Source organism: Hippoglossus hippoglossus, chromosome 21 (assembly GCF_009819705.1).
Source record: "Hippoglossus hippoglossus isolate fHipHip1 chromosome 21, fHipHip1.pri, whole genome shotgun sequence".
NCBI lineage: Eukaryota > Metazoa > Chordata > Actinopteri > Pleuronectiformes > Pleuronectidae > Hippoglossus > Hippoglossus hippoglossus.
In genome coordinates this window covers 14,157,837-14,169,434 of record NC_047171.1, presented here as the reverse complement: position 1 = coordinate 14,169,434, position 11,598 = coordinate 14,157,837, and the positions used below count along the sequence as shown (strand labels likewise).

General features: G+C 39.5%; 4 protein-coding genes across 5 annotated transcripts; 3 read left to right on the top strand and 1 right to left on the bottom strand.

Moving 5' to 3' along the window:
* Window positions 1–11: 11 nt before the first annotated feature.
* On the top strand, window positions 12–2,796 carry LOC117755168 (claudin-10). Its single transcript, XM_034574722.1, has 5 exons — window positions 12–401; window positions 1,671–1,832; window positions 1,931–2,018; window positions 2,094–2,201; window positions 2,284–2,796. The coding sequence occupies exons 1-5, from the start codon at window positions 170–172 to the stop codon at window positions 2,474–2,476; spliced, it is 783 nt and encodes a 260-aa protein (XP_034430613.1). The 5' UTR covers window positions 12–169; the 3' UTR covers window positions 2,477–2,796.
* Window positions 2,797–3,829: 1,033 nt separating this feature from the next.
* On the top strand, window positions 3,830–5,599 carry LOC117755170 (claudin-10-like). 2 transcript variants are annotated; one of them, XM_034574727.1, is made up of 5 exons: window positions 3,830–4,174; window positions 4,465–4,626; window positions 4,721–4,802; window positions 4,895–4,999; window positions 5,151–5,599. In XM_034574727.1, the coding sequence occupies exons 1-5, from the start codon at window positions 3,955–3,957 to the stop codon at window positions 5,188–5,190; spliced, it is 609 nt and encodes a 202-aa protein (XP_034430618.1). In that variant the 5' UTR covers window positions 3,830–3,954; the 3' UTR covers window positions 5,191–5,599. The 2 variants fall into 2 exon arrangements, with proteins under 2 accessions (XP_034430618.1, XP_034430619.1); XM_034574728.1 differs by having other exon boundaries at window positions 3,831–4,174; window positions 5,157–5,599.
* Window positions 5,600–7,044: 1,445 nt separating this feature from the next.
* LOC117755298 (claudin-10) lies at window positions 7,045–8,677 on the top strand. The gene is made up of 5 exons (XM_034574975.1): window positions 7,045–7,383; window positions 7,474–7,635; window positions 7,729–7,810; window positions 7,917–8,024; window positions 8,129–8,677. Exons 1-5 carry the CDS (start codon window positions 7,152–7,154, stop codon window positions 8,361–8,363), a joined length of 819 nt encoding a protein of 272 aa, XP_034430866.1. The 5' UTR covers window positions 7,045–7,151; the 3' UTR covers window positions 8,364–8,677.
* Window positions 8,678–9,579: 902 nt separating this feature from the next.
* Window positions 9,580–11,472, bottom strand: LOC117754969 (homeodomain-interacting protein kinase 1-like). The gene is made up of 4 exons (XM_034574339.1): window positions 11,086–11,472; window positions 10,532–10,713; window positions 10,308–10,431; window positions 9,580–9,762 (listed from the first exon to the last, which is right to left on the bottom strand). The coding sequence occupies exons 1-4, from the start codon at window positions 11,470–11,472 to the stop codon at window positions 9,580–9,582; spliced, it is 876 nt and encodes a 291-aa protein (XP_034430230.1).
* Between the last annotated feature and the right edge of the window lie 126 nt (window positions 11,473–11,598).

Sequence of the window (11,598 nt, the reverse complement as noted above, 5' to 3'; positions counted from 1 at the left end):
ACACTGTCACACCCTCCACGCCTCACTCCAGCATCATCTTACCTCTTGCCTCTGCTGACCGCTGAGCAGGAGATTAAACCTTAATGCACTTTCTGCATTGCACTTATGTGAAAAAGCGTAATTACCCAGCTCAGTGGACGCCACCTGCTTTAACTGAGCGACTCCAGACATGAAGAAACGACTGGTACAAATACTTGGCTTCTTGATTTCGTCCCTGGGATGGTTGTTTGTGCTGTGCACTATGGCCATGGACTACTGGAGGATCACACAGTTGGGAGGACAAGGGGGCTCCTTCATCATCAGAGTGGCCTGGTACTGGTCCAACCTGTGGAAGGACTGTTTTACTGATTCCACCGCTATCACCAACTGCAGAGACTTCCCTGTGCTCTGGACCGTCACCCGTAAGTGCTCTATGTGTTTGATATACCTCACAACAAGTTTGTCCAATTCTGCTTCAGTTTGACAAAGGTTTTAATCTGCAATTTCTAACAAAGTTAAATTTCATGATAGTAGAGTAATACGTCTGGTTATCTTTTAAGCCTTTGACAAATTCACAATAGGCAAGAAAACATTAACATTTTCTCAAAATTTTAATAGTAGATTAACCTTAGATATTGGTTTAAATTCTACATAAAGCATTATGGTAATCTAACATGTTTTGTGAGAATCTATGGAAATTCATGGAAATATTATACCTCATAACTTCAGAATAATAGCTTAAGTTACAATCAATTGCCTGGTAATAATGTTTTTAGGTAAAAACGTTCTCTTAGACCCTGTTCAGACCTGGTATTAACATCCGTCCAAAGAAGTCAACAGCTCAAAGTTCCTCTGTTCAACCCAATAAAATGTGTCCTGAATGAACGACTCCTGTGATGACTTGTGATCGAATCTCACTTTCCTCCTCTATATGTAGATACACATGTCATTTCTGTGGGCAAACTGTTTCCGTGGTCAAAATGTTTGTGTGTCGGAGATAGAGGGAGGGATCAGCATCAACAGGGGCTGAGTGAATAAACGTGTGCTCGGAGCTGTCGAATTGTGATTGGATCTCTCAGGGGGGATGTTCATACCAGGTTTAAACTGGGCCTCAGCAGCATTTAGTTTACACCAGTTAAGCCTTAACAGATACTGGACATAACACCATGATTGAGCATGAGGTGGTTGTTAAATATATTTGGTACCAGCACACCCTATAGGCCTAAGATCAATGAACGACTTTGTGGCGGTATCATCTGATCTCGGCCGTATGTATTGGACACACGGGTGAAGAGAGGTGCAGAACATTCAGGTGCTGTACCAGACTGTTGAAGGAAAGTAGGATCTAAGCCGAAAGGCGGTTGATCTTCATATCAAACTTCACCTTCATGAGCTTTGGATTGTAACTGAAAGAGCAAGATTGCAAATACAATGATTTTCCTCAATCGGTTGGCCAGACTAAGCGGTAGGTTAAGGGGCTTCCAATATCCAGGTTGTTGAGACATCTGATAAGGATGGACGCATGGATGGATGGATGGATGGAAGGATGGCCGGAGGGAGGGAGAGATTTGATTTCAGTCTCACATCAGCCTCTTTTCAGTCTGACAGAAAGCGAACTCTGGAAATTGAACCTTTTCTGCTGAATCATTTTTTGTATTTTGTCAAAACCAAACTTTTCCTGTTTCCCTCAGCTTTCGTCCAGGGAGTTCGAGGTTTGCTGATGTTCGGGTTAACGTTTGGATCCTTTGCTGTGGTGCTTTGCTTTCTTGGGATGGAGTGCACTTTTATCGGTGGAGCTGATAAAACCAAGGACAAAATGGTTTTCGCCGGTGCAGTATTCCACGTGGTTGGGAGTGAGTACAGATCATTGCGTGTGTGTGTTTGTCTTTGTGAATGACGGAAACCTTTAACCCTCATTGTTTCTTGGTTTCAACGAAACCTCTGCACACAGGTGTAGCGGATATTGCTGGCTACTGCTTATACATCAACAGGGTTGCCAGAACAACCTTTGCGGACAGTATAGGACCAGGAGTCTTACGGTACTTTTTTACACTTCCGCAATATTTTTACAAGTGTTAACTTTGAACTTCAGAGGACTTTGTTGTGCCCTCCAGGTATGACCTAGGAACTCCCATATTTCTTGGATTGATGGGATGTTTCTTAATCCTGTTGGGTGCAATGTTTTATGCTGTGACAGTCTGCAGAGCAATATGGCCTAAAAGGTATCTAAACCATCCACCTTTATCCTTTTCTCTGTACTTGCAAAAGTCATAGTGCCTAACTACATTTGTCGATGTTTTACAGTAAAGGGGTTTATGTCTATCAAGGAGGCACATACATGGTCCCTCGCTCCAGAGGACAAACGTACACTGGATACTACAGACCCTCGTTGCAATACGGATCTTACCTTGGCTCAGGACGGTCCAACAGCTCCAAGATCTCAAAGCTCTCTCAGACAACACCGACTAAAATCTCAGAAAGAGATGCATTTGTTTAATATCTCCAATCTATTTTGTTGTGTATATTTTATCCAAGAGACGAGCACAAAGCAGCAGTTCTGATGACAATGAGCATATTGTGGATTAATTTCCTTCAGCCTTCTCTTCAGAGCAGCATATGTATATTTTTAAGTTTGTGTTGTTGTTATTCACTTGTGATGTTTGTTTTCATAAAGCTGGTCACATTCTGTAGTAAATAAACTGTGTTTACGCTGCATTCATTAACTTTGTTGTCATTTAATCAACAACATGTACAACTGGGAACATCACTGGGATCGCTATGCATTAATATGTAATTAAAAATGAACTTTGCACCTAACAATGAGCCTTCACAATTATTTCTTTGATTAAAATGTAGTGTATTACATAAAGATATTGCTTATGGCAGAACCTATGTTACACCAGTGTACCCTCAGTTTTCGAAAAAATGCAAGTTATTTCATCACTCTGCATTGTGTATTAAATAAAAATTATATCAGCATTATTGTTATAGTGGAACATGCCATTTGTAATTAAAAACTAAAAAGTTACATAAAACGGCCAGACTCCTGACTACCAACAACAAACACATTTCAAACACATCATCAAAGTGACCTTCACTAAACAAGGCATAACATGTGATGATGTACACAAACCCTGTTGTGTGTGTGTGTGTGTGTGTGTGTGTGTGTGTGTGTGTGTGTGTGTGTGTGTGTGTGTGTGTGTGTGTGTGTGTGTAGTGTGTGTGTGTGTGTGTGTGTGTGTGTGTGTGTGTGTGTGTAAGTGTGTGTTTCCTTTTGCATCCAGTACCTGAGGAGGCTCTTTCAGGCCAACAGTGCCTGACATGTGTCAATTGGATTATATGACTGCCGGTGGCATACCATCAATGCTTGCAGTAAGTAAAATCTATTTCAGCACAAGGCATGATGATTAAATGAATGTACCTGCATTTTGTTGCGTGTGCTTAGCTGTTTTTGGACAGAGGACAATTGTGCCAAACTCGTATTATATATTATATACAACTAATATTGTACTTTTTACGTTTTAATGTTGTTCTTTACTTTGAAACTGGTATTGAAAGGTGCTATAAAATAATGTTTATTATTAGTTGATATATTATCGTAATAACAAAAATTATAACAATGATCATAAGTGTTATTATTATTATTATTATTATTATTATTATTATTATTATTATTATTATTATTATTATTATTATTATTATGTGTGTTTCACAGTGGTGTGAACTGTGTGAGGGGTTGGAAGATACTTTAATAGACCATTGGCTGAGGTTAACGATGGAAGAAACTCCTCCCAAGTGTATATGACAGTCCACAGCCCAGTAACTATAAATCATAGGCTTTTCATTGAACTTGCTCGTGCAGTGCCGAGCCTAATTTTAACAAACTTTACCGGCCAGGGAACCATTGATCAATTTTGAGTCCAACGATCAACATAGGAGCCAGCCTCTGTTGTGTGGAGAACTCTTCTGTGCAGCATGAGCAACATTTATGTGGAGATCGTGGCCTTCATATTAAACATTTCTGGGTGGGTGCTGGTGTGCTCCACCTTGCCGACGGACTACTGGAAGGTGTACTCACTAGATGGAACAGTTTTAGCCACTGCTACCTACTGGTCCAATCTGTGGAAGACCTGTGTCACCGATTTGACAGGAGTCTCCGACTGCAAAGGCTTTCCCTCCTTGCTGGCGCTGGATGGTTGGCTCTTTTTTATGTTGATTGAATGCTTGGTTGAACGTTTGGTTTTCCTGCCATGCTTATTTCTTGACTTGTTTAACTGTGCACTTCATCAGTGTTTGTTTCTTAGCAAAGGAGCATGTGGTAATATTTGACGTTTATTGTATTTCTTTGCCTGATGTGTAAATCAGTCAAAATCCCTTGAACTCATTGACATTTGCGCGTGCATATGTGAGTTAGAAGCCAAACACAAACAGTAGAAGGAGTTATTTTTAACTGCTCGTGCACTGAGCTCTGTTTTATGTTTGCAGGTTACATCCACACATGCAGGGGACTGATGATTGCTGCCGTCTGTTTGGGTTTCTTTGGTTCTGCATTTGCCCTGTTTGGAATGAAATGCACCAAAATCGGAGGAAGTGAAAGAACCAACGGGAGGATCACCTGCGTTGCTGGTGTTGATTTCATTCTAAGTGGTGAGTATAAGTGGGCTGGTGGAATTATTTATGTAATAGCATTTTATATTAAATTTATTTATTTTCTACTTTGACTTCTTCTTGTTGGTCTCAGGCCTCTGCTCACTGTCAGCGTTCTCCATTTACGCAAATCAGATCACATCAGAGTTTTTTGACCCAAAGTTTTTTGGACAAAAGTAAGAACATTGTGACAATACAGTATATCCATAATGTATTAAAAAAAAAAAAGAATTCAGTGACATTGCTGCTTTGCTCTTTGTCTGTATAGGTATGAACTGGGAGCTGCTCTATATATTGGCTTCGGAGGCTCAGTCCTCTGTATCATTGGAGGCAGCATGCTCTGTTTCTCCATCACAAATTCCTTCACCAAAAGGTTTGTGTGAGTAAAACATGCTATGTTAACATTTTTATAGAAGACACTTGTTGCAAATAACCTGCTGTGTTTATCAATTTTGATGAGTCGTATACTGTGGGTGTCTGATTTGTGAAGAAACTGTAAATCTGTGTTTTTTTTCACTTCACGGTCACAGTCAGGAAAACTCAATCTACAAAGATGCAGCCTGACGTTTTCATATCTCCTCGAACCCAAGAGGGCGGGCAAGCAATGCAAACCTGCAAACCTGCTGGATTCAGCACTTTGATAAGAATGTGCCTTATATTTTTGAGGAATGTGGATGTAAAAGACTTTTAGTTGAAGCCACTGGCAGGTCCTAGAAGATGTACTACTTCCGTAATACACAGAAAGATAAATGAATATTGGTGGTTTCTGTCTTGAATACATTTAAATTGATTCTATTTTATCAGCTGTATATTGCAACAATTGATCTGTTGGTTGTATCTTTAACTGTAAAAAATCTGTACATGCTGTTAATCTGTAAACTGTGTCGGACACAGATTTCTTGTTTGTAATTATTTGACCATCAAGTACCATTTTGTAATAAGTAAATTTAAAGTTGAAAAAAAACTGCTGCATCTTGTCTTTGTGTTTAAAAAAGTGTGTAGTAAATAATGTACAGCTTCACTTTCTTATCTGTTATGGCTAAAAACAACACTTCAAACAGAATTTTAATGTGCATCACCTTTCGTCTCATGTTGTGTAGCAGGTTTAAACATTCCTCATAAACTCTAGAGAATCAAACATACACAAGGTAAACGTCAGTCCTGTATGTGTCCTAATAACTTGTGATGAGTGATAGTGTTTATTGTTAAAGTTCAAAACAGACTCCGACAGAGACTCTGACACAGACCGGACCTTTAATGAGCGTCTGTCCTGATCCTGGAGCAGCGATGGTTATAATTATTCAGCGGTGGGACATCACTAAAAACAACATGAATCGATTATGTTCTGTCACTGCGTCGATGCAGAATCAAGAAATGTCCACAGCTCTATTGCTCACCACTGTGCAGGAGTCGTGGAGGGAGGGAGGGTAGACCTGATCTGATATTTAGATTTTTTATCTAATCGAAATATTTGTTGACAGGGAAGCTGTACCCAATCAGGAGTATAATATTCATTTATTAATAATAAAACACCCCAGAAAACACCAGTCTTATGTGGATGTGTATGGTGGTGAGTGGATAATGAGTGAATTTTTATTTTTGGGTGAACTATTCCTTTAAGATACACTTTTCATAGCATGTGATATTATTTTACGCACCTCAAAATATTATAAGTACAGGTTTTTTTAGACTGAGAGAAGCATACAAGCTTTAAAAGAGTTTTCATCGCAGACCTGTTTAAAATGACTGTTGTTGTTCAGGTGAAAACACGACTGTATCTATTAAAGCTAATGTAAGAACAACCTCCAAAGAGCATTTAGCATTTTGTCATACCAAAAACCTTCCTGTTTCTCTCAGCCTTAACCCAGGGGGGTGCAAGGATGTGTGATGTTATAACAAAGGACAAAATTCTCATTGCTGGAGCAGTTTTTCATTTTGATAACATACAAAGAGAGATTTTTGACCCTCATTATTTCTTGGATTAAAGAATATCCAAATAAACAAATCTTCACAAGGATATTGCCTCCACCTGTTTATAACTCTGGCAGTAAACTTTGCTGCCAGAGAAGTGGAATTTTATTTTTTAATTTATCCATAGTAGGCCACTGCATACCATTAAGCTTTAAATGTAAAAACGGCCACCTTTAATTTCATAATAACACAGTACAAATCTGGTATATATGTCTTATTTAAATATTCAGGTATGATCTAGTACCTCCCATATATCTTGGATAAGTGGGATCTTCAAATTTTTTACCATTTATATACTGTATGTGACATGCATTAGTGGTGCACAAAGCTGAAGCCATGCTGTCAGGCTCCTGGGTACCGACAACAAACACATCATCAAATTGACCTTCACAAAATGACTTGGAAAAAGTCCAAGGCAAAACATGTGATGGTGTACACAGACCTTGTTTGTCCTGTGTGGGTGATGGTGACGGACACGTGTCCCACAGTTTGTGCTCAGGAGCTGGTGTCGAGCCTGTGAATTGTCTTTTCTCTGGTTAAACTTCAATACAAAAATGGGTTACAGGACTGTGGTGATGTACATGGAGATCGGCTGCTTTGTCGTCTGTGTGTCCGGCTGGATCCTGGTGTGTTCAACGATGCCAACAGAAATCTGGACGTGGTCCGAGGTGGACAGCATCGTCCTGACCACTTCCAACTATTTCTCCAACCTGTGGAAGGATTGTATATCTGATTCGACTGGAGTATCTGACTGCAAGGGAATTCCATCCATGCTGGCACTCAACTGTGAGTAAAACAATGATTGATTTAATGCAGCATTCCAACGAGCATTTTGTAGTGTGCGTACTAAACATTGTGTGTGCTGCTTCTGGACAGGGGACATTCACATGTGCAGAGCTCTCATCATCATCTCCATCATTCTGTCTTTCTTTGGATCAGTCCTGGTCTTAGTGGGGATGAAGTGCACTAAGATTGGGGGATCGGAGATTTCTAATGCAAGAGTAACCTTTGCTGGGGGCATGAACTACTTCATCGGAGGTAAAGTGTTATTTGGTAGAGGGTTATTTGAAACAAAACAATAACAATAGTCACTGTGCGATTAATCATTAATAAAAACGTGTGTTGTTTCAGGGATGTGTTCTATGGTCGCTTTCTCTTATTATGGAAACAAAATTATTTCAGAATTTCAAGACCCAAATTACAAAGCTCAGAAGTAAGTACAATAGAAAATAAAAATGACAAACTAACCAACATCCATCATAATAATCTATGAGGGGAAAAACTGAACCTTAATGACTTCTTATTTTATTTAATGCCAGGTTTGAAATAGGTGTTGGTGTCTTTATCGGCTGGGGAGGCTCCACCTTACTTGTTGTTGGAGGGCTTATTTACAGTATCTTTGCCGGGAGGGAAGGATGTCGATCAAGGTAAAATGTTCCAGCAAGATCCAATGTGTGATTCCACCCACGCTTCCACCCAGAGGAAAAACAAACATACATAACCATACATCTCTTGGGTTTCATCTCCACAGCTCCGAACGCTACCCACCATACCAGTTCCCTGACGCCTACGCAGTCGTCCCGACGAAAAGGGCCCCGGCGTCATTGGCCCGCACAGAGATGAGTGACAGCAGGAAATCCAGGAACACCAGTGAAAGCGGAGTCAGCAGTATCTCTGGCGTCACTAGTGTCACCAAGACGACATTGAGTAATGCATCCGGGGTCAGCAGCATCACCAAGACGACAGCAAGCAACGCATACGTGTAAAAACAACGGTTGGATTTATTTTTAAAACGTAAATTAACATTAGTAAGTCCACACTTGAGCTTTAATGGTAGCCTTCAAAATGTTGGCCTGTTCATAACTGACATTTGGACTTTTCATAGGAGAAAAAGCACAATAACAATAAAAAAACGCTGAACTAATTGTGCTAAATAAACATTTTAATATTCACAGGTGATTTTTCAACTGTATTATAAAATGTGTGCTTTGTAGAAGATCTGTTTTCTCCCATGTGTTATGCATATTTTCTCTGTAGGTAGAATAATCGTTCAGTATGATGACATTTATAATATATATATAGTTTCATTGTTATGTTAAAAATCATTGTTTATTTTAGGAGTAGAAATAAACTGCAATATCATGCATGAACACAGAATGCTGTCACGAGACATTGTTAGATATTTTTGAAATGTAAAATAAAACAAACCTTTGATACTGATTCATAAAAGAAAAGATTTGTTTGACGTGAGCATGAGAATATTCATGGGCATAAGTGGAAATGCTGCTTAATGACTGAATCCAGCGATTTAAAACAAATATTTATGGAAATCTTTCAAATTTAACCACTGATAAATTGTCTAACCCTAACCCGGATTTAATATTAAAATAAACCTAATTGTAACCTAAACCTAACCGAGTCTTAATTCTCATACAGTCCTCTTACGTTGTGAGGACCATCCAAAAGGTCCTCACTTTCCCCTTATGCCCCCCTTTAAACCAGTCCCTACAAAGAAAAGGATACAAGGATGTATGTGTGTGTGTTTTTTTCTTATTGGCTACCTTTGGGGGCAAAACACAGAGAGAGAGAGAGAGAGAGAGAGAGAGAGAGAGAGAGAGAGAGACTTTTGACTTTTAAGATTAACCTTTATTTAGATCATTTCAAGATCTTTCCAATAATGGCATCAGCAAAAAGTAATAAATAACACTTCAATCAGATAATAGTTTACAAAATAAAAGTACATGTCTCACATACACACATGGAGTTTTAAAATGAAGGACCAGTGAACCGTCCTCCTCTAGTGAGCATAAAACCGGTCTGAGAGCTCTGGTCCTGGCAGACGTCCATCAGATCCTGACACAATTTGACACTGGAAGACAAATTAAACTGCTGAGCCAAACACCTTGATCTCCTTATATCTCATATAGTTTGTTCCCATATCTATCAGCACAGATGTACACAGACCATCTAAGCACACACTTACTAGGAGCTGTTTCTGAATGGACCCTCAAAGTGGCTCATCGTGACGAACGGATGCTGGAGAATTTGTCTGGGGGTAATCCTTTCAAACTGATTCATCATCAGCATCTGTTCCAGTAGGCCGACAAAGCACTCCAGGTCAGATACTTCGACCTGGTCATCATCTCCCCAGAGCCGAGGAATCGTCTTTAACAAGATGAGAAAAAAATATTGTTTGGTAAAGATATGTTGTTCCATTATATTCATCCAGGCTGTTGATCACAAAAAAGAATTTAAACTATTGACTGAAATGAAGAATTGTCTCATAGTTTGCTCCCAAGGCAGTGGATGGCACAGGGGAAAGAAACACAGACTGAAGGAACCATAATTAGTGAGCTATAAACACAGCTATGCGATGGTTAACTAATTTCTTACCATAAATCTGGTTTCCATCCAGTATTTTGGCCAGAACCAATATGGATTATAATCTCCTTCATGCAGTGGCTTTCCAGTTGCAAAATAAATTTGCCTTTTCTGTGTAGTAAGAGTTAGTTAACGTCAAGTATGCAAACTCATCATATGTTGATCAGGTGCACTTCTATTACTGAGACATTTGGATGAAGTGTCTCTAGTTTGTAGTCTCATCAATACAATTGTAGAAATCAGTGAACTTAAATTTGGATTTACAAATACAAATGAAATCACGGCAGGCATGTTTCTAGTGTTTTCAGTGCAGTACGTGTGATAATGACCATGCCAGTCTCATTCCAGGCGCTGAACAGTGGTTTGCCCATAAACAGCTCGGCAGCAATGCAGCCTAGAGACCATACGTCGATGGCCTCGTTGAAAGCAGTTTTCTGCAGAATCTCGGGAGATCTTAGAAGAAGAAGAGAAACACAAACATATTTAATTTAATTTAATTCATCACAGCAAACACAGCTGTCCCAGGTATACAGATGTGCTTTCAGCTACTTACCTGTACCACAAACTCTGGAGGATGTCACCTATCTGCTCCTCAGGATTGTTGCAGGCTGAGCCAAAGTCAATGACTTTTACTTTCAGCGGCTTTCTGATGTGATCCACCATCATAATATTTTGTGGCTTCAAATCTGCATGAATAATCCCTGCACTTTTCAGGAATTCCAAGGATGTACCAAGCTGAAATCATGAAAAACTAATTTACAAAAACACTCATTGATGACAGAAAAAACTGAAACAACTGAGTATTAGTCAGATATTACAAACTCGCACTGTCGACTATAGGAACAGGTTAACAAGATAGTTTGGAGATAGACCAACATACACAGCACTGGTGATTGCACACACTAAATAGGATGATTGGAAGAACTGAAGGTATCTCTAGTTTTTAAGGACATTATTTTACTTAACATAGTGCAAGCATCTTTTATTAGTTGTTACTGAAACAAAAAAACTGCATTTTATTGGAACAGGGATTTTGACAAAAACTGTAACAGACACATTTCAAAGTTCACCCTTCACCCTACAAAGCAGTTAGTCTAAGAAACAAACCTGCTGCAGAATGGGGCGGATCTGCTTCAGCTCAAGATGTCGACCCGGGTTGGTCTTCATGAATTTGTGCAGATCTATATCCAGGTGCTCAAATACGAAGTAGTGATTTTCCATGTAGGTGAAGGAGTCGTTCAATCTGACGATGTTGAACATGTCTGAGTGGAGCTCCTTCAAGGTTTGAAGGGTGACCACCTCGTCCGCCTCACACTGAGTGCATGCCGTGCTTTTAATCATTTTTAAAGCCACCTTTTCATTTGTGCTCACATCCCTGCATCGGACGACGATTCCGTAGGCGCCACAGCCCAGGTACTTCTGCACCTGGTACTCTGTAGTGGGGGAGGGGATCAAATCCCCTTTTTTGATTTTTAACCCCCTTTTTTGAGACATGGTGACAGAACGATTCTGCTGTTGATTTCAATAATCTCTCAGGAGAATAGAAAAGAAGGAATTTAGACAATGCATCAAGCTCAGTCATTTTATAACTAAAACTACTGCTTCAATCAAAGATACATT

Excerpts from the sequence above, each read along its gene's own strand:
- LOC117755298 (XM_034574975.1), top strand. The coding sequence starts at position 7,152 with ATGGGTTACAGGACTGTGGTGATGTACATGGAGATCGGCTGCTTTGTC. Across the intron at positions 7,384-7,473 it reads ATCCATGCTGGCACTCAACT|GGGACATTCACATGTGCAGA; the intron begins GTGAGTAAAACA and ends GCTTCTGGACAG. Across the intron at positions 8,025-8,128 it reads AGGGAAGGATGTCGATCAAG|CTCCGAACGCTACCCACCAT; the intron begins GTAAAATGTTCC and ends TCATCTCCACAG.
- LOC117755170 (XM_034574727.1), top strand. The coding sequence starts at position 3,955 with ATGAGCAACATTTATGTGGAGATCGTGGCCTTCATATTAAACATTTCT. Across the intron at positions 4,803-4,894 it reads CCAAAGTTTTTTGGACAAAA|GTATGAACTGGGAGCTGCTC; the intron begins GTAAGAACATTG and ends TTGTCTGTATAG. Across the intron at positions 5,000-5,150 it reads ACAAATTCCTTCACCAAAAG|TCACAGTCAGGAAAACTCAA; the intron begins GTTTGTGTGAGT and ends TTCACTTCACGG.
- LOC117755168 (XM_034574722.1), top strand. The coding sequence starts at position 170 with ATGAAGAAACGACTGGTACAAATACTTGGCTTCTTGATTTCGTCCCTG. Across the intron at positions 402-1,670 it reads TGTGCTCTGGACCGTCACCC|CTTTCGTCCAGGGAGTTCGA; the intron begins GTAAGTGCTCTA and ends TGTTTCCCTCAG. Across the intron at positions 1,833-1,930 it reads AGTATTCCACGTGGTTGGGA|GTGTAGCGGATATTGCTGGC; the intron begins GTGAGTACAGAT and ends CTCTGCACACAG.
- LOC117754969 (XM_034574339.1), bottom strand. The coding sequence starts at position 11,472 with ATGTCTCAAAAAAGGGGGTTAAAAATCAAAAAAGGGGATTTGATCCCC. Across the intron at positions 10,432-10,531 it reads CTCCAGAGTTTGTGGTACAG|ATCTCCCGAGATTCTGCAGA; the intron begins GTAAGTAGCTGA and ends TCTTCTTCTAAG. Across the intron at positions 9,763-10,307 it reads CCTGGAATGAGACTGGCATG|ACGATTCCTCGGCTCTGGGG; the intron begins GTCATTATCACA and ends ATCTTGTTAAAG.